The following is a 19,227-nucleotide window of genomic DNA, read 5'->3' on the forward strand; positions in this document are numbered from 1 at the left end:
TCGGTTCACTATTTAAAAATAATAATTCAAACCAAACCGGTTCACTATTAAAAAAAACTCAAACCGGTTCACTAAAGAAAAAAAACTCAAACCGGTTTATTGATTTTTACTTCAAAGTCAAACTAGCTAGTTTGGGAAGTAGAATTAAAAAAATAGCCATTTTGATAAATAAAATTGTAGAAGTGGCTAATTTGGTAAAATATCCTATTATCTAATTTTGAATAACTTTGTACCAATTTTGAATAACTTTGACTATTAGGTTATGTTCTGTTGGTCTTGATTCTTTCACTTAAATTATTAAACAGCTTACTAAAGTTGTGTATTATATACGGAGTATTTGGAAAACTATGGTGTTTTAGGGACTGTTTGGACTACAAGTGCACATATTATAACAGCAGTTATCGGGTCGGGAGTGTTATCGTTAGCATGGGCCATTGGTCAGCTACGTTGAATCATCGGTCCAGCAGTCATGCTCGTGTTCCCGTTTATAATCTACTCCCTCCGTCCCTTAATACTCACACCGGTTTAAACAGTGCGGAGTTTAAGACATTTGAATTGACTTATTAATGTAATGGTGTTACGGAGTAATTGATAGTGGGATATTTTTTTTAATATAGTTAGTGGGAAATGTGTAAGGAGTGGGGAGTGGTGAGAGGAGGGTGTGGATTTTTAAATGATTTTTTGTAGGGAGTAGGGGTGTAGGTGGGGTAATGGGTAAGTGTGAGAAATAATATAATATTGGTAAACATTTCCATTTATAGAAGCGGTGCAAGTATTAAGGGACGGCCTGTCTTCTTGCTGATTGTTACCGTTCTGGTGATCCTGTTACTGGCAAGAGGAACTCTACTTACATGGATGCTGTTAGATCTAACATTGGTATGTTTCACTTACTTTCATTTGCAATTTCAAATATGTGACATAGAAGAAATATAATAAAAGATGTACTAATATATAACATTTTAATTTATGTACATTTTCAGGTGGTTCTAAGGTCGTATTTTGTGGAATAATTCAGTACTTGAACCTCTTTGGTGATGCTATTGGATACACCATTGCAGCATCTATCAGCATGATGTAAGTATATATATACTACCTCATTTTCATTAAATTCTTTACACTTACTATTTGCACATATGACTCCAATGCAGTATTAATTAAGTTACTAATGTGTTTTGAATGGAACAGGGCGATAAAACGATCAAATTGTTTCCATGCGAGTGGTGGGAAGAACCCATGTCATATGTCAAGCAACCCATACATGATAGCCTTTGGAATTGCACAAGTGATATTCCCTCAAATTCCTGGGTTTGATCAAACATGGTGGCTCTCAATTGTCACGGCTGTCATGTCTTTCACTTACTCAAGCATTGGACTTACCTTAGGAATCGTTCAAGTAGTAACTAATGGAAGTATCAAGGGTAGTATCTCAGGAATAAATGTAGGAACAACTGTAAGTGAAACACAGAAGATATGGAGGATATTCCAAGCACTTGGTGACATCGCCTTTGCATACTCCTTTTTTCATTCATTCTTATTGAGATTCAGGACACTGTTAATTCCCCTCCAACAGAATCCAAGACAATAAGGAAAGCTTCATTAATAAGCATCGCGATAACAACAATGTTCTACATGCTGTGTGGCAGTGTGGGTGTATGGGTTATGCCGCGTTTGGTGATCTTGCACCAAAGAATCTACTTACTGGTTTTGGATTCTACAACGCGTTTTGGCTACTTCATAGCCAATGCTGCTATAGTAGTCCACCTGTTTGGCGCGTACCAGTCGGCCATGGATACACTTCAGATTATCGGACAACACCCTGATACTATAGTAATTATGGACGTCGGAAATGAAGTCCATCTTGTGCGCAATTGTAACAATGATTCGGAAACATCAAGGCAAGCAATAAAGGAAGCAAGACTTGCACACTCAAAAAACGCAGCTATTTATAATGCAGTGCAACAGGAAGTTTGACAACTCCACTGTAGGCCACAAACTCAACAGCCCAACTGCTGATCAAATGGGAAAATACTAAGCCACATTAACAAATTTGCAAAACCTATGAAACTAAACAAAGCTCTTAAAGTTCCATTTCACAAAATTCCGCTTTATTCTAGAAGCACCATCTCTTGATAATTTAGGAAAACACTGCATCAGTGCACGCCCATAGCGACATCAACCCACCATTCAACCGACTTACTGGGTCTTTGACATGTGGAGGATCAAGTCAACAACACGGGTACTGCAAAACATGAGGAGATAAAGAGTTATGCACAGAAAAACAAGAACGCTTCTGGGGTAGAATTGATCTCAAAAAACACCAAATTAAACTTGGAGATGTAGACAATACCTGTAACCCCACTCGTTGTCGTACCAGGAAACGAACTTCACAAAGTTGTCATTCAAGGCAATTCCAGCCTTGGCATCAAAAATGCTTGACCTGTAAACAGATGTATATGCATTAGTTCATTATAAACTGAAGCTATAAGAGAATGAACAATGTAGACCTGCAGAGAAGAATCACATCCTACCTGCTGTCACCAACAAAGTCGGTTGACACAACATCATCCTCAGTGTATCCAAGGATTCCCTTCAACTTGCCTTCAGATTCCTCCCTAATACACCAAAAGATGTGTGAAATTGTATTCAAAAGCCATACAAACCAAACACAGCCATGTTAGCACATTTGACATGATACAGACAAGATTGATGGTAGCTTACTTGATGGCAGCCTTAATCTGCTCGTAGGTTGCACCCTTCTCAAGTCTGACGGTAAGGTCAACAACAGAGACATCAACAGTGGGAACACGGAATGACATTCCGGTCAATTTGCCGTTCAAAGCTGGCAAAACCTTTCCAACAGCCTAGAGGACAATGCAGCAATTGTCAGATCCATGACATAATACCCAAACAGGCAAACATACATCACCCATATAATCTTTATGAGTTTTGAGTTTTTGCCACAATAGAACATCAGCATGTGATGAAAACATGTGTTGCATTGCAAATTGTTTTTAAAACATTACCTTAGCTGCCCCAGTGCTGCTGGGAATGATGTTGAATGAAGCAGCCCTTCCACCTCTCCAGTCCTTAGCTGATGGACCGTCAACAGTCTTCTGAGTGGCTGGACACAACACATGAAATGATCAACCATCAGATGAGGAACGCTATGCATAATAGCAAGTACAGTCACTACTTCTTAGAAGAATTACCAGTGATGGAGTGAACGGTAGTCATAAGACCCTCAACAATTCCAAACCTGTCATTGATGACCTAAACCATAAAACAGAATAGCGTTAACAACCTTGAGAACATTAAACACCCTCTCAACTACTATGACTGAAGCAATACCCAAAATAAGACGAGTACAAACCTTGGCCAAGGGAGCAAGGCAATTGGTGGTACAACTGGCGTTGGAGACAATGTTAAGGTCTGAAGTGTACTCATGTTCGTTAACACCAACAACAAACATAGGAGCATCCTTGCTGGGAGCAGAGATGACGACCTTCTTGGCACCACCCTAATCATCATCAAGCAGAAATCAAAATTAAGCATTGGAAGTTCAGAAAGTAGGAGCTCAATGATTAATCAGGACTAAGAGGAGTTTAGAAAACTAGAGCTGATAAAAATTAAAACATCAAAAGGGAAAACATTCTTGATAAAACCCGTAAATTCATGGCAACTTAAACCATAATCACTATACAAGAACAAACTTCAAACGTTCTTTAAGAAATTGGCAAATTTAAATTCCAATAATAAAAATAGAAAATACACAACCGGTTCAAGGGAGAAAAACATCTTCAAGTGCAAGACAGCAATTCAGCAAAACAAAAAATCACTATTTGAGGACCATCCAAATTTGTTTGCTAGAAACAATTAAAAAGAGGACAAGACTCTATTATTCTTTAATAGAACAATAGCAAATCACCAATCGACCATGCAAATCAACAAGGAACAAACAAAGCGCAGTAGGAAACACAAAACACATGCGCCCCTCGCCAATGCAGTGTAAGTCAAAACATATATATTATTCATTCTAGCAATACAACAAAGTGCTTAACATAGCTCAATTATCATAGAACATCTAACTGGATTGCTGTAAACTTGAAATACTACGTAGAAACAATCTAAATAAATACAAAACCCAAAACAAAGTAACTTGTATATACCTTCAAGTGAGCAGCAGCCTTGTCCTTGTCAGTGAAGACACCAGTGGACTCAACAACGAAGTCAGCTCCAGTCTGACCCCATGGGATCTCTTCTGGGTTCCTGATTACAAAATAAATCAGGAATTCAAGTTTATTAACCAAGTCACCAAAAACATAAAACAAAACATGGAGAAGAGTTACTTTGAAACAACTTAATACAGTACTAGAAACATGGACTTCAATTATTAAAGAATTGTGTTTCAAACATTAAAAAATAACGCATAAATGAAATTAATACATTAATATGTCAATAAGGCCGCGACCAATGAGTTCCTTATTTAACATAATAAATCACACTGTCATAATTGACTACTTTCCACGTGGATGACATTAGAAAAACACGACAATAAACTTCAAACCTTCTAAAGGATTTAAACACAGATGATCAGATTATTATACCTGTGACCGAAGACGGTGACGGGCTTCTCACCGAAGAGAAGAGTCTTCTCATCCTTGACCTTAAGCTCGTGGTGTTTCCATTGACCGTGAACACTGTCGTACTTGAACATGTAGGTCTACCGCCACAAAAGATGCAAAAAGTTACACAAAATAAGTAAATAATCACAGATTAAGTTGAACAAGATCGAAATCAATAGATCAAACGAAATCATGAAAATAAAGTGTAATACCATGTAATCGGTGGTGATGAAGGGGTCGTTGACCGCGACGAGCTCACAGTCATCCCTCTGTAGGATCACTCTTGCGACCAAACGTCCGATTCTTCCGAATCCTGCATAAATCATATAAACACTATTACAAACTCGATTTTTCCAGATTATTCTAGATCAAATCATACACACACTAAAAACATGCTAGATCTAATTAATTGACTGTAAGAATGAAGATGAGTAAGGATCATTACCGTTGATTCCGATCTTAACCTTGGCTGCAAATATAAAAATCAGCAAAAACAAATAAAGCGTTAGATTACAATCAAATCATAGATTGTAGCAAACATATAAACAAAGAGAAATATAATGAAAATGTTAGGTTACATTTGATGAAAAAGTGGGGGGTACGGAAACGGAAGCATTTATTACGATTTAATCAAACATTTTAAAGCAAAATCGAAGGAAATGAAATGGAAAAGGAAAAACTAAGATCGATTTTGATCAAAAAAAATCAGCCAAAAAGCGACGAAATTGAAATGAAATTACTAGATTGAAATTTTAATCAAAACTTCGAAACATTAAAGCAGAATAATAACTAAAATGGTAGATCGGAGGAGAGAGAAAAGAGAAAGATGAAGAACATACCCATGGTGGTAAGAAGAGAGATTTTTTTGATATTAGAGGCTGAGAGGGGGTTTGTTGAAGATGATGAAGAGTAGAGAGAGAAAGACAAAGGGGGTTTAGGGTTTTATTTAAAGGAGATAGGTGAAGTGTGACCGGAAATGCCGGTTTTTTATTTTATTTTAGTGATTTTTAAAAAACAAAAAATGTGGAGAGGCGGAATTCTCGAAGGTTGTACAAGAGTGATCTGGTGTGGGAGAGTGCATGGTAATCTGTGTTGACGTTTGTGAAGAGTGGAAGTTTGGGGGTCACGTGCATGACGTGTGCTCTTGTGTCACAAGAAAGGTTCGAAGTTTGGTGCGGTACTTCACATGGTAAAGGCCAAATGAAAAGGTGGGATGTTTAATCACTTTCTTGAACTGCCACCTCAATGCATGATATCCTAATACGACACTTTTTTTTTTTTTTTAATATTCCTAAAATAAGTAAACGTTAGAGAATAAGGTCTTGTTTTTTGGACATAATTTCAGTGCATTCAGTTCAGTCAATTCAGTTTAGCTTCATTTAGTTCAATTCAGATTCATTCACTGCAGTTCAGTTCAGTTCAATTCAGTTTTCAATTCAAAAAAACGGTGTTGTGTTCATCTTCGTTTTTAATAGTCTTATTTTATTACTCCCTGCGTATTTAAATAGGAGTCACAAATGGCCGGACTCGGGTATTAAAGAAAAATAGTTGGATGAAATACAATATTAAAGCAAGTGGTGTTCGGGTAAATATTTTTCAAGTAAAACAAGAGGGGACCATTAAATTTTGGAGGGGTGGGGGTTGGGGGTTTCTGAAATTAATTGTTTAATGTGGTGGTAGGTCATAAAGTAAAGTAAATATATTATTTAATTAACTGATGGGGTATAAAAGTTACTAAAAATGTGAGTGTGACTCCTAATAAAATTATGAGTGAGTATTGTTTATTATTATAATGTTAAAGGATCTTTTTTTAAAAGGAAAATTAATCCATTAATAAAGAGTCGTACGACATTTACAAGAGAAATATAAATCTAACAAGTGCGTGACAAATTGAATCAAATAAAAGTTTCCTTCATCAAAACTACGGTCGTTGAATAGATCTTGCACATTTGACGCTAAAGATGGCTGTGGGCCGGGCCGGGCCGAAGCCCGACCCGACACGAAAAAGCACGGCCCGATACGGGCACGAAGTCGTGGGTCATAGGCTGGGCCTGGGCCTTAATGTTTTGAAAAAAGCACGACAATGCACGGCACGACAAAGCACGCTAAATTTAGTAATATTAGCCAGGCACGACGGGCCGGCCCGACACGGCACGAAAGCCCGTGGGCTTGGGCCCCTTTTTTTTAACTTTTCGGCACGGCGCGGCACGAAACAATGTGGGCCTGCCGTGGGCTCGACCCGAAGCACGACCCGCCCCGGCCCACGACCATCTTTATATAACGTTGTAACATGCAACCTTTTCAGATAGAGGGTCTAACGATTTGTTGTAGCCGCGATGATGATTTCCACTTGATTCATCTGAATATACTCGAAAAATTGATATCTGTTACGAATCTGCACAAAATTTTACCAATAGATCAATTCTACATAAATCCACTACGAGTGAACGACAAACCAAACATACTAGAACCAACTCCACCACAGGGAGACTAACAAACAAGGACGAACTACATCCATATGGTGAAAAATTATTGAACTTAAAAGCCAATAGCTGAATAAATGAAGACAAAGGGTCAAAAATAGTCTAATTACCGAAGAAATTAGATATTTTCGGCCAAGAAAATAAACCCTAGAAAAGGAGATAGAGAAAATGGCGAGAAAGATTTTTTGTTAAAAGTTACTACTTCGTATTATATTTCGATGTTTATCTCTATGTATTATGAAAATTATTAGGTACACCCGGGTGCACCATGCCCCCGTGGGTAATTTTTATGCTCATTGGTGATTCCCACCAGATTTTCTCCTTACGTGTAAGGAGAAAATGTGAGAGGGTGCACCGTGCACCCAGGTGCATGTAATATGTTATAGGAGTATTATTATTATTATTATTATTATTATTATTATTATTATTATTATTATTATTATTATTATTATTATTTATTCCGGAGTATTATTTATTATTAATTATCATTTTTAATTTATATTTATTATTTATTTACTTTTTGTTATTTGTTTTATTATTTTTTATTAATTTATTTATTCAATTCTATTAAGTACAGTTCAACCAAACAAAGCTGAGAAGAACATGGCCGAAATGCGTAGGACATGATTGGAACTTAAATGACATGATTGAAACTTATTTAGATGACATGACTTGAAACTTATCTGAACTTATAAGACATAATTTTTAAGGTGAAAATAACGTACTCTTAACTATCAGATTAAGGGTACGTTCTATTCATTTTATTTGACATGAACTTATCTGAACTTATTGGAAATTATTGGAACATTGAAACTTATTATTAATAATGTTAACAATACAAAAAAATGAAAATAATAATAAATAATAAGTAATAAATAATAAATAAATATAATATCAATAATAATAATTTTTGTATTATTATTATTAATATTGAAATTTATTGAAACTTATTGGAACTTATCTGAACTTATTGGAATTTATTGGACCTGAAACTTATTTTTTTAAGGTGAACAGAACGTTTCCTCAGCCTAATACTTCGTAGTGTATAAGTTGGTAAGTGGTAACCATAGATAACTGCCAAGACGACTATAATTTGTAAAAATCATAATACGGGGGATAAAACTAAGGGTGTGGTGGAACTATTAAAATGGGCAATAATTGAATAATGACATTATTGTCAATTTTTGGGCGAGAAGGGAAAAGTGGGATTGGTGATTGGTGTGCATCGTCTGACCAAATGAAATAAGGTACAATATTGTAGTGTCGTTGTGTGAATGTAATATACACCAGAAATAGTTGCATGGGTCATCACATTCTTCCATTACCACAAAAGTTGACCATTTGTAAACCCCAATAGCCAATTTTTTTACAAGCATCTCTTTTTTTATTCTTTATTTTCTTTTTGATGCTTTTCGTGACTATAATTCAATTTGTCCCCTTATGCAAGTGATTCAATTTATAAGATTATTAATTCAAATAAAATGAGTTTAGAGAGTACTTGTCCCCTTAATCCCTTTTGCTGGTTCTTTAGTCGAAACATTTTTAGTACGTATTATATTGGGTAACTGATTTTATCACATTACTTTGTTGATTTTAGCACTCTTTTGTTGATTTTAGCACTCTTTTATATGAGTAGAATATATTTTTTGTGCTCTCATAATGAGTGTGTCAAAATCAATTTCTGATGTTCTATAATCACTTCCAGTGTACGGAGTAATTGTATAAGAGAGTTGTTAAAAAGCGAGTCAACATAATTTACATGTGTCAATTAGAAATGTAATTTGCGAAAATTTTCGCTATTGGTTGGTCGATGTAATTTACATGAGCATGATGCAACCAAAATTATTTCTTTACCCGTGTACTTGAATCTTGTGAGCACATGAACCTATATTTAGTCTTGGGCCATGTTCTCTTCACCTTGTCATTTTTACTTATTAGATCAGATCTTATTAAACCAGATCAGACCATCACTTTTTTACTTCACCTATTCTTGCTTATTACTTTCTTTCTTATTATCTTCGGTGATCTTGCGGTGTCGTGTGCTGGTATTGTGGGTATTAAACATCGGCATATATAATGTTGTTCGGGATACCCTTGCTGATGTTTGTTATCGGTCTGGGATTTCAGCAAGGAAAGAGGTTGATATTGGACTGTTTGGAGGGAACGACGGAACTCTCCGACCTGCAGACGTCTTACTCTATTCTTGGGATCGGGGCCGTGATGTGTGTGTTGACTTGACAGAATCTTCTCCTTTGACACAATATGGATTGTCTGACTTTTTTATGGGACAGGTTGTGACTGATACGGCTAGGCGAAAGTGGGCCAAGTACGAGGCAGGTTGCCGTGCAATTGGTTATGGTTTTCTTCCTTTCTCTTTTTCTTATCTGAGGGAACTGGATAAGCATGTTGTTGCGTTGCTGAAACGGGTTCAGAAGTTCTCTAAGAGTCAAGACATTGGGGCTCGTGCTACTGCTCATATTTTCACCAGGATAGGCTTTGCTATACCTAGAGGGGTGGGGGACCAGATTTTTTCTCGGCTTCCCACTAAACTTTTGTATGTTGATTGACTTTGTTAGCATTTGATTTATAATACCAGAGTAGACCAGATGAGACCAACAATTAGAAAATTCAAAACAGAACAAAGCAGACCAGGCGAAGAGAACAGAGCCTAGGTTGTGTCGTAGAGATACGTACAACCAGTGAAAATACTCGTTACAGTATCATGCGAGAAAATGGTCAAATGTCATATTATCATCGTGGTTAATGTTATTATTAATATCATTATACAAATTATTTGTTATTCGGAGTATTAAAATTTAAAATGATGAATATAATTTGCAACAAAAAAGCTTAAGAACATGCATAACCGGTCATATAGTAATATCTCACAACTCGCGACCAATGATATCTTTGGCCTAGTGTAAAGACTAGGACAAGCCACAAATTGAATATTCGTTCCTCCATTTGTAATAATATAATATACTCGCTGCTTCGCACTAGAAAAAAACTCACAACCATGGAATTAAAAGTTGTAGAACTAACCTACACTAGGGACACTTTCATGATGGGGATTACATTACCCTCTCTATGACGTTTTATTTTTTAAGGAACATTGCCTGCTAATCCCGATTGAGTCGATTTGTTCAAAAATTTGTTCTAATAGAGCGCTTTCTCATGACTTACCTACAAAAAAAGTAGGACACTACTATAAAAAGGCTAATCGAGCAACGGAATGGTTGGCTAACTTTGATGTTGTTTTGGAGAAAAATTGGTCACGTTTGAGGCGGTCCGATAGACCTTCATTCTGTTTCATTGGAAGACCATGGATTACTTGTTTGAGAGGATTGACAGTTTGTTTATTTGTTTGCTTTAGTTTTGTTTCTTTTGTATTTTCGTTGATTTTATTTGTTTGGGGCTTGTGCCCCCCTTGGTCACCCAAAAAAAAAAAAATGTCTAATTTTGTTTTAATTAGAATTCAAGGAGCTAATCAGAGAACACATGCTTTATCTCAATCAGTTATCATTATTACAACAGAATATTCCCAATTGTAAATCTACAGATTTGAGATATGAGTATTTTATTGAAAGCATATTACAACTTTCTTCTGCCCAATTAAGATTCAGAAGTATGTAAAAGTTTAATAGCTAAAGGACCACAAATTAATACTTCTTCCTATCAGAAACAGAAAGATACCCCTTGGGAGCTCAAATGATTAGCAGCTCCATGATAAAGGTGTATGTAGTTTTGGTTAAATTTACCCTCACCGATTAATGCATATACTCCGTATGAATTTATATTCATGCACAAAGTGCGGAATTCCGGCCGGTTAGAGCACTTTATCTTACCTTCATAAACAAAAAAAATTGTTCAGACTACGGAGTAATATGTGTGCTAACGAACAACCACCGACCACCTGGTACAACTAGTTCGCTCTACCTTGACCAAAAGTCTCAAGTTCGAGCCTTTAAAATGAAATAACGGGATTCAGTTGAGGATTAGTCAGATCGCACAGGAAACTACTAGAAAAACTATGCTAATGTACAGCTACGTCTTAAAAACAGAGTTAAAACAAAATCACAATTTCTATTATCCAAGACATAAGTTTTTTGTAAGTATAACATCCTAAAATACAAATAGAACTAGACCAAACTTTTTATTGAAACCTTGAAAGCAGAAAATAAACTAGAATGCTTGTTCTGTTTCAGCTAGCTGGAGCTTGCAACCCCTGGTAGAGTTCGCCGGAATGGAGATCACCAATAGAGTCTACATTTTTCTGACAGTTCAAGTCTCTGAGCGCAACAAAGCCATGGCGGTGGAGGAAATCATAGAAATCAGCTTCCATGTAAAATGTTTTCTCCTCAACATGAACTGGTATCTCATTCGCAGCTTCACAGAGATTGATTCTTATGGTCAATCCTGCAATAAACATATATGATTCGACTATGGCATTAAAACATATTATTGTACTTCTTAAACTCAATCAAGCTCACATATATTATTACCTTTATCTAAGTTGAGAGTATAGTCCCTTAAAGGCATATCCCTGTCAATGCATCGTACAATTCCTTCATCATCCTCTAACCAGAATACCCTTCTAGTTCTTAGACCAAAGGAAGCTCTAATTGCCTCCTTAATTGCTTTAGGGGATCCATCAATGCCTATCTTCTTGACATAGTTTCCCAACTTGATATTAACAACCCTTCCACCAATTCTGACATCATCCTCTCCTTCGAGCATAGGATAACAGGGAGCTGTTAGGCAGAAAAAGACTTTGAGATTTCCCAATCAAGTATATATAATGCTGAGTCAATCACACAACTTCCGAGGCTTGGGCATGTCATGCAAGATAAAACACACAAGACATGTAGTAGGGAATGAAAGGAGTATCAGGTAGTTTTTCGTACCCGTCCTTGTTTTTTGTGCTATGTTGGTGAATTTGGTCAGGACAGATAACTTTATCACCAAATCGGAGGTAAGAAGACTTAGGTTGAATCTCGAAGGAGGAAACATCAAGGCAGTTAACTCCACCAACAAACCGATACAAGGTGTTGCAAAGAGTATAAGTATGAGGCAAGGAGAATGGAAAGGGATTAAGGGAAGCTAGATATCATAACAATTGACTTTAGTTTGATATCAACATGGAATTCCTCCATACTCCATAGTAAGAGGGAAATATGGAAGTCCTACTCTGTCTCCTCACTACTAACAAACAAATAACCTTATCTGAAAAGCAAAAAAACACAAAGTCCTTCATAAAGGACTGAATTAGAATGTGCTACCATAGAGGAATCCTTGTAACAAAGCGGTAGACCAGCTCAAACTTTGGGCATGGTTAAAGACCTATTCTCATATTCCTTACAGAACATTTTGAACACGCCAAGCTACATGAAGTTAGAAGCTCCAAAGCACGAAAAAACTCAAGAGTGCACAAGAAGTTTGGTCTCAAATTAGAAGATTGGTAGAGCATGAAGTTGCAGATGTGTTGCAGTGGTGGGGAAAAGGAAAGATTAAATCACAAGTATTGAAGCTGAACCCAGTCGTCAAATAGAGTTGGAAGTCAACGCCATACATACCAAAGTTAGAAGTTCGCATAGGCAACTACTACAAAATGTGCAAATCGCAAGAGAGCAGAAGCTTGAACTAGCAACCTCAAAGAAGCACACCATAAGAGAGTGGTGGACAACTCAAATACCAGAAGGAACATGCCAAAAGTACCAAGACTAAAGTTCTTGATTAGACTTTTTTGCTTTTGTTCCATAACAACTTTTTTTTTGGGGGGGACTAAATCAAAATGGCTCTTAAAACCTATTTGCTTCCTTTCCATGAAGTCAAAGATGGTCGTCCCGTTATCGCTTTTGGGTCAATTGGAAACAACCTCTCTGCAATTGCAGGGGTAAGGTTGCGTACACCCGACCCCCCCTTACCCCGCTTCTTGCGGGAGCCTCTTTGAGGCAATGGGGTAATGATAATGATAATGATAACGGGGGGGGGGGGGTTGTAGAACCCACTATATCTTCCTTGTGTATATTTTTATTTTCTATTACAAGCAGGCCTCCTAAGTTATGCTTGTAATGTATTTCTTACGTGTTACTTTTAAACGTGATCTAGTTCAAGTTTTTAAATTTTATAAAGAAGCGTGTGCTGGTAGGGTTGCGCTTTAATAAAATCACACACACCTACCATCCGTTGTAAATTTGTAATACCCATCCACAAACACTAGCATATGGGAGGATTCAAACCTTTGACCTCAAAGTTATTAAGCGAGTCTCGCCCGACACCCATCCGTTTGTGGTGTTGATTTATTCAAATTTGAAGCTTTGTGAAAGTCTCCCCCGACACCCATCCCTTTTTCTCTCACTTGTTCCTACTAGACAGGCTCAATTTCGCAAATTTTGCACATTACTCATTGACTTTGGCCCTGCCGCCAAAAGCCTGAAAGGCAGGTAGCGACACCATGGAAGGAACCCAATTCTAATGGCTTTGTGACAATAAAGCAAACTCCAAAAGGCGGATAGTGACACCATGGCAGGAACCCGATATTGATGGCTTTGCGACAATCAAGCCAACACGTGACATTCTTTTAACAGAATGATTACCAAGTAATACTTGTATGGTGTCTAAGAAACAGAACAATCATAAAAATTGAGTGTATCCTAAACCCATAGGCCCACAGAGACAGGAAAAACATGAGAATAGGTACTATAATAATGAAAATGTAAGTTCAACTCAACACATGACTTATACAGGTAAATGAGGTGCGGATTGACTGATCCAACTATGCGTGTTTGTGTCAGTTTTTTTGGGTCATTACTAAAGCCATGCACATGACAAGATCCAAGTATGGAAATCAACAAAAAAGAATTCTCTTTCCATCTTTCCTAACTACCACAATGGCTGACAGATTCACCTTTCAGCCACACCAACCTAATAGAATTGAACAAAACAGATGCAGAAGGACCACCCTTCATCAACGTCAATGATAGATGTGGAAAATGACTGACAATGGGAAAACTTATGAGTACCTTTCCAATTCAAAGCAGAGACTTCATTAGCTGCAAGAAAATCAGTCTCATGAACACCAAACAAGTGTTCACCGTGATTGGAATTCCTCTCAAGGTTGACAGCAAACGGATCATTACCTGTGTGAGGGACATTTTGGATATATTAAGCATAGTTCAGAGATGATGTAGACATTCATATCTCTAGATTTAATTGCAGAAAACAAACAAATCGGAGTAGATCTCAGCAAACAACAAGCAAACCAGCATGCAATAGCCAAAGCAAAGGGAATGATAGCAAAAAGAACCAATGACGTACATCAGATGAAGCAAAAAGCAGCAGCTAAATCAAATAGGATTGGAGATTTAGAGTGACATTTAGAAGGGAATAATTCATCCAAAATGAGGAAAAATTAAAAATTGAATTATAATAACATAAAATTTACATAATTGAATTAAAATAGCATACTTCCTGAAGATGTAGATGCCATGCAGCCTAAAACACTTACAGCAGTTAAATCCTAATTTCAGAAAATAAGGAAATATCTACGCATGCTGCAGTCCCTAGGCAAGTGGCTCCTTTATACAATGAAAAATAACGTTAGCCACCCTTGCTTAGTGAAAACCAAGAAGGATAACAAAAAGCGTGAAGAAAGATACATAAATATAACGGGTGTAATGACATTTGTATTGTCGTAACATGCAACTGAAAAATAACCTATGAGACGGTTACAAAGGAAGCTGGTATACATTTGTCCGTTTTAGTTCTTCAAAAACTATGTTCCAACTCACCCAAAATCATGAGAATGGTTCCCGGGATTGGAAATAAATGCTAATATGGATAAAATAGAAGCTGATATAGAAAAGAACTTGATAGGAGATGGTTACTAATGCAGCAAGTATTCGGTTGTCCGATTTCGCTCTCCAACAATATATTCTACTTCACCGAAAAATTAATGAGAATGATTTCCGGGATTGGAAATAAATGCTAATATGGAATTGAGAAAATAGATTAATTATAACAGTATGGTTACTATAAAATCTGAGCCAAATAGCCAATTATATCATAAAGAACTTAGCCAGCTTGACATCATGTTTATACAGTGTTTTTTATACATCATCCTTGGTTTTTTCAACTTCCTAATTAGAATACATAGTTTCTCTTCTCAGTTTGCATAAATGTATAAAATGTCGTACATAACTCTAATCAGATATCTTTGTGGTCATACATTAATGAGTTCATTTAAGCTGTAGATGCTTAAAATGTGTCCTTTATTGAAATCGAAGACCTTAACTTCATTCCTCTATCCCCTAACATGTGTTATTTCAATACACAACAACCTCTCTTGCAGTAATTTATTTGTTAAAAATATCAATATAAAGAAAAAAAATTTATCTTCTTGGTTTTAGCAGACATTTTGTATAAGGGAATATTATTCTTTAAAAGGAAAAATAAAAAAATCAATCTAACATGTAACATTCAAGGCAGTCAATCATTATGACTGGCAATGCAGGTTTGTTATGAAAGAGCATGAAGTTCATTTATGTCTCTGTTCTATCCTTCTTTTGGAGTAAACTTAAATGAGAGAACTAAGTTGCATTAAGATTGTACTCCGTATGTAGATTATTTTCTCCATTGATATAATGCATATACCGAAAAAAGGCACTGAAAATGAAGATGAAGGTATAGCAAACAGATTAACACATATGAATATATTGAGAGCAATAAGTCAATAACAACTTAATTTTGACATATTAGGTAAAATAAAACATTATTTATTGAAAAAAACAATTAATCAGAAAGAGGCAAAAGTGGGATCACTAAATGTTCAATATTCATGAAAGGTGGGCAAGATTATTGGGGTGAGAGTTCTGGTTTCAGTGTGTCTCTTCATTGTCCTAATATACAAAATACACGCTAGTCCGAGATGTCCGCATCATGTCCTTTACAATGGGATACATGTCGAAGATGAGCAATAGGCAGTAGTAAAACTGCTCCATTGGTAATGGCAACTCGATGGTGGCTGTTTCACTTGGCTTGTTTGCCGACTGTTTGTGTTGGCCTTTTACGTTGGTTGTTTGACGGTAGACTTTCTACAAAGGTGTTTGGTACAGTTGAATGTTGGCTACTGGTTGTTTCATACAAAATAACCTTTAAGGACATAGGTACATTTTATGATAGATAAGGGTAGTAATGACTAATGAGGGGTAAAGTGTAACTAACAAAATAAAAGGCCAACAGTCAACATCAAAAAGCTAGTGTTACAAGCTTTTGGATTTTAGTGGAAAAGCCGGCTTTTAAGCCAAGGATAAAGCCATTTACCAAACACCTATATGGGTTGTTTGACCAAATGCAAAAGCCAAAAGATAACTAAAAAGCCAACAGAAAGCTAGTTTACCAAACACCCCCTAAGTGATGAAGGGTGGGGGAGCTATAAATCTATAATGGAACCATGGAAGTATAGAAGAGTAGAACTCTCCAGGTTAGCTCATAGCAAGTTTGAGATTGAGAAAATTTTGCTACCTATATTTCTACCTAGAGGTATGAATGTCAGTGATCTCGTCATTCAAAGTAGCGACATCTACTATCCATAGTTTACACCAGGTTGGGAAGGAGGATTATGGTTCATGTAAATACAGTTAAGGGTCTGCATATGAGTTACACTTAATATTTACTTCAAAGACGACTTGGCGTGGTTTTTATAGCATGGACAACCTTCTTTAGTTTGATAAGGATTTTGAAGGTGTTGCAAACTTGCAATGATAATTTTGAGATCTTAATTTATCAAATGCATTAATTGCCATTAAAGTCCCTTTAAGCTTCTACACTTTAACATGCCAAAACTCACCAATGATTTTTTTCCTTATACATGATCCATTAAAGGCAAAATCACATTACAATGGTACACTACAAAAACAACTTCTTGAACATTTTAACAACGGTATACCCGTTGCTAGTCCATCCTAAAAGAAGTGTAAAGATGAAATCTACAGTTTGATATGGACAGAAGTACCATTATTACACCCACAATAGAGAAGAAAAGAAATTCTAGAATAAATAAGAAACTAGAAGTTGCGAAGCAGCAGCAAAGTCTGCATTTTACAAAAGCTGACTGATCAAACATTCAAGCTAGAATGCATTTGTTATTCTGTTCATGATATATGGCTCTTTCAATGGGAAACCAACTCATATGAAACAATTTGCTTATATTAATCAGCTCTTACAATAAATGTTTCATGATACTCACACACTGTGGTGTGCCAAACAATCCGTGCATCTTAAGAATTCAAAGATTTCCTCCTCATCTAAGTCGAACCTCCACCTAAATCCATTACTTGGGATTTTTCTAATGAACCATAGTGTGCAGCATCTCAGCAAGTAAACAAAAGGCCTCTTCGAGATTGACACAAATGAAATTTATTGTCTACTAATTTTCTACATCTAGAATGAATTTAATGTTACAACAATGTACATCAGTACTATGATTACACTACAAATAATGAACAAATTATAAAATCTAGAACATGAATTTCGAAAAAAAGAAAAAAAAAAAGTGAGAAATCAAAGTAGCAAAATAATGTATAGCAGCACTTTGATTATCACTAATTAATCTTCACATAAATAATAGAAATTATAGCAAGCAACAACCTCAAAAACTCTTATGAAACACAGAAAACGTCATTGAAAAGAGAGAATATACCTAATAATAGGAAACAGTATACTGATCCGTCACAGCGTCACTGCAGAATTCTTTCGCCATCTGATGTGTTTTCCGGCCGCCGTACATCGCCACCGCCTCCGGCGGCTTCTTGCCTGACGGAAATATGGAATTGGTATTATACCCTTTGTTTGTAGAACAATTAGGGGTGATAGAAATTGGTTTTCGGCCTCCCAAACTCAAATCCAGCAATCTCATTCACTCCCTCCAAAAACCCATTTACAGCTCTAATTTCAAATTTTAAACACTACAAAATCAGTTTTAAATATAATCCTTAAACTGCTCCACATATATACATAGTACTTCGTAACACGATCAATTTCCACTTTCCATATTTTAAAGAAAAAAAACCGACTTCCGCTCTTACTGTCTCTATGAATAGTTGAAAACCGTGAGCCCATGAAACTCATTTCCAACCACCACCTTCTTCATCACCTTCATCTTCTCACTTGAAGGTTGAAGTAGCCAAGTACTAACATTGAAACCCAACGCCAACACCTCTTTGGATCACCATCAACGTAACAGCGACGCGATACCTCCCTTAATGTCTATTCATTCACCATTGTCTAATTCGGTTAAGCTTTGATGTTCATCAAAGTTATTTGTTTAACGTATTTGTTATTTTGTTTTACCAATGGAGTACATAAATGTGTCACTTGCAGGAATGGGATACACTGGATCCGACAATGGTAAATCCTTTCACCTACTTAAATTGAAATTTTGGAAATTGATATGTTTGCATGTAGCAAATGACTCGTTTAGAAGAGCGATTTCCGGCTATAAGTGTTAAGGCCGGTTTAGTTCACCTTATTTCTAATGATCCGATCCGATCCGATCCGATCTGATCTGGTTTGATATGATATGATTTGATTTGGTTGATTTGATCTGAATTTATTTTTTCTGATCTGATCTAATCTGAACTTATTTTTTCTGATCTGGTCTGGTCTGGTCTAATCTGATCTGATTCTTCATAATTAAGTTTAAACAAAAATCTACATTTATTAATATTAAACGACTTACGTGTAAAATAAATATTACCCAAATTTATAATATTGTTATTATTTATTTGACTTTGCTCATGATTTAACTATTCCTTATATTAGATAGACTTAGACATGATCTAGATAGATCGGTTATGATTTAGATATGATCTGGATATGATCTGTACATATCGATTCTGATCTGGACATGATTTGTACCGATCTGTTCTGTTCTGGACATGATCAGTTCTGTTCTGGACATGATCTGTATAGTTCAGTTCTAATCTGGACATGATCTGTACATACCAGTTCTGATCTAGACATGATCTATACAGTTCAACTCTGATTTGGACATGATCTGTATAGATCAGTTCTAATCTGGACATGATCTGTACAAATCAGTTCTGCTCTGGACATGATCTGTA

General features: G+C 36.2%; 2 protein-coding genes across 3 annotated transcripts; both read right to left on the minus strand.

The window, feature by feature from the left end:
* Positions 1-1,918: 1,918 nt before the first annotated feature.
* LOC110793804 (glyceraldehyde-3-phosphate dehydrogenase, cytosolic-like) lies at positions 1,919-5,598 on the minus strand. Its single transcript, XM_021998713.2, is given in 13 exon segments — positions 1,919-2,197; positions 2,200-2,239; positions 2,348-2,437; positions 2,529-2,612; positions 2,719-2,861; positions 3,024-3,121; positions 3,210-3,270; positions 3,371-3,517; positions 4,167-4,266; positions 4,605-4,720; positions 4,835-4,935; positions 5,068-5,091; positions 5,462-5,598. Coding segments are annotated over 13 exon segments (1,071 nt in total). The 5' UTR covers positions 5,466-5,598; the 3' UTR covers positions 1,919-2,134.
* A 5,567-nt stretch (positions 5,599-11,165) lies between these two features.
* LOC110793800 (trihelix transcription factor GT-4) lies at positions 11,166-18,579 on the minus strand. 2 transcript variants are annotated; one of them, XM_056829197.1, is made up of 4 exons: positions 17,805-18,579; positions 14,128-14,244; positions 11,608-11,856; positions 11,166-11,545 (listed from the first exon to the last, which is right to left on the minus strand). In XM_056829197.1, exons 3-4 carry the CDS (start codon positions 11,840-11,842, stop codon positions 11,307-11,309), a joined length of 474 nt encoding a protein of 157 aa, XP_056685175.1. In that variant the 5' UTR covers positions 11,843-11,856; positions 14,128-14,244; positions 17,805-18,579; the 3' UTR covers positions 11,166-11,306. The 2 variants fall into 2 exon arrangements, with proteins under 2 accessions (XP_056685175.1, XP_021854399.2); XM_021998707.2 differs by having other exon boundaries at positions 11,166-11,521; positions 17,805-18,575.
* Positions 18,580-19,227: the final 648 nt, after the last annotated feature.

Source organism: Spinacia oleracea, chromosome 5 (genome assembly GCF_020520425.1).
Source record: "Spinacia oleracea cultivar Varoflay chromosome 5, BTI_SOV_V1, whole genome shotgun sequence".
Taxonomy (NCBI): Eukaryota; Viridiplantae; Streptophyta; class Magnoliopsida; order Caryophyllales; family Amaranthaceae; genus Spinacia; species Spinacia oleracea.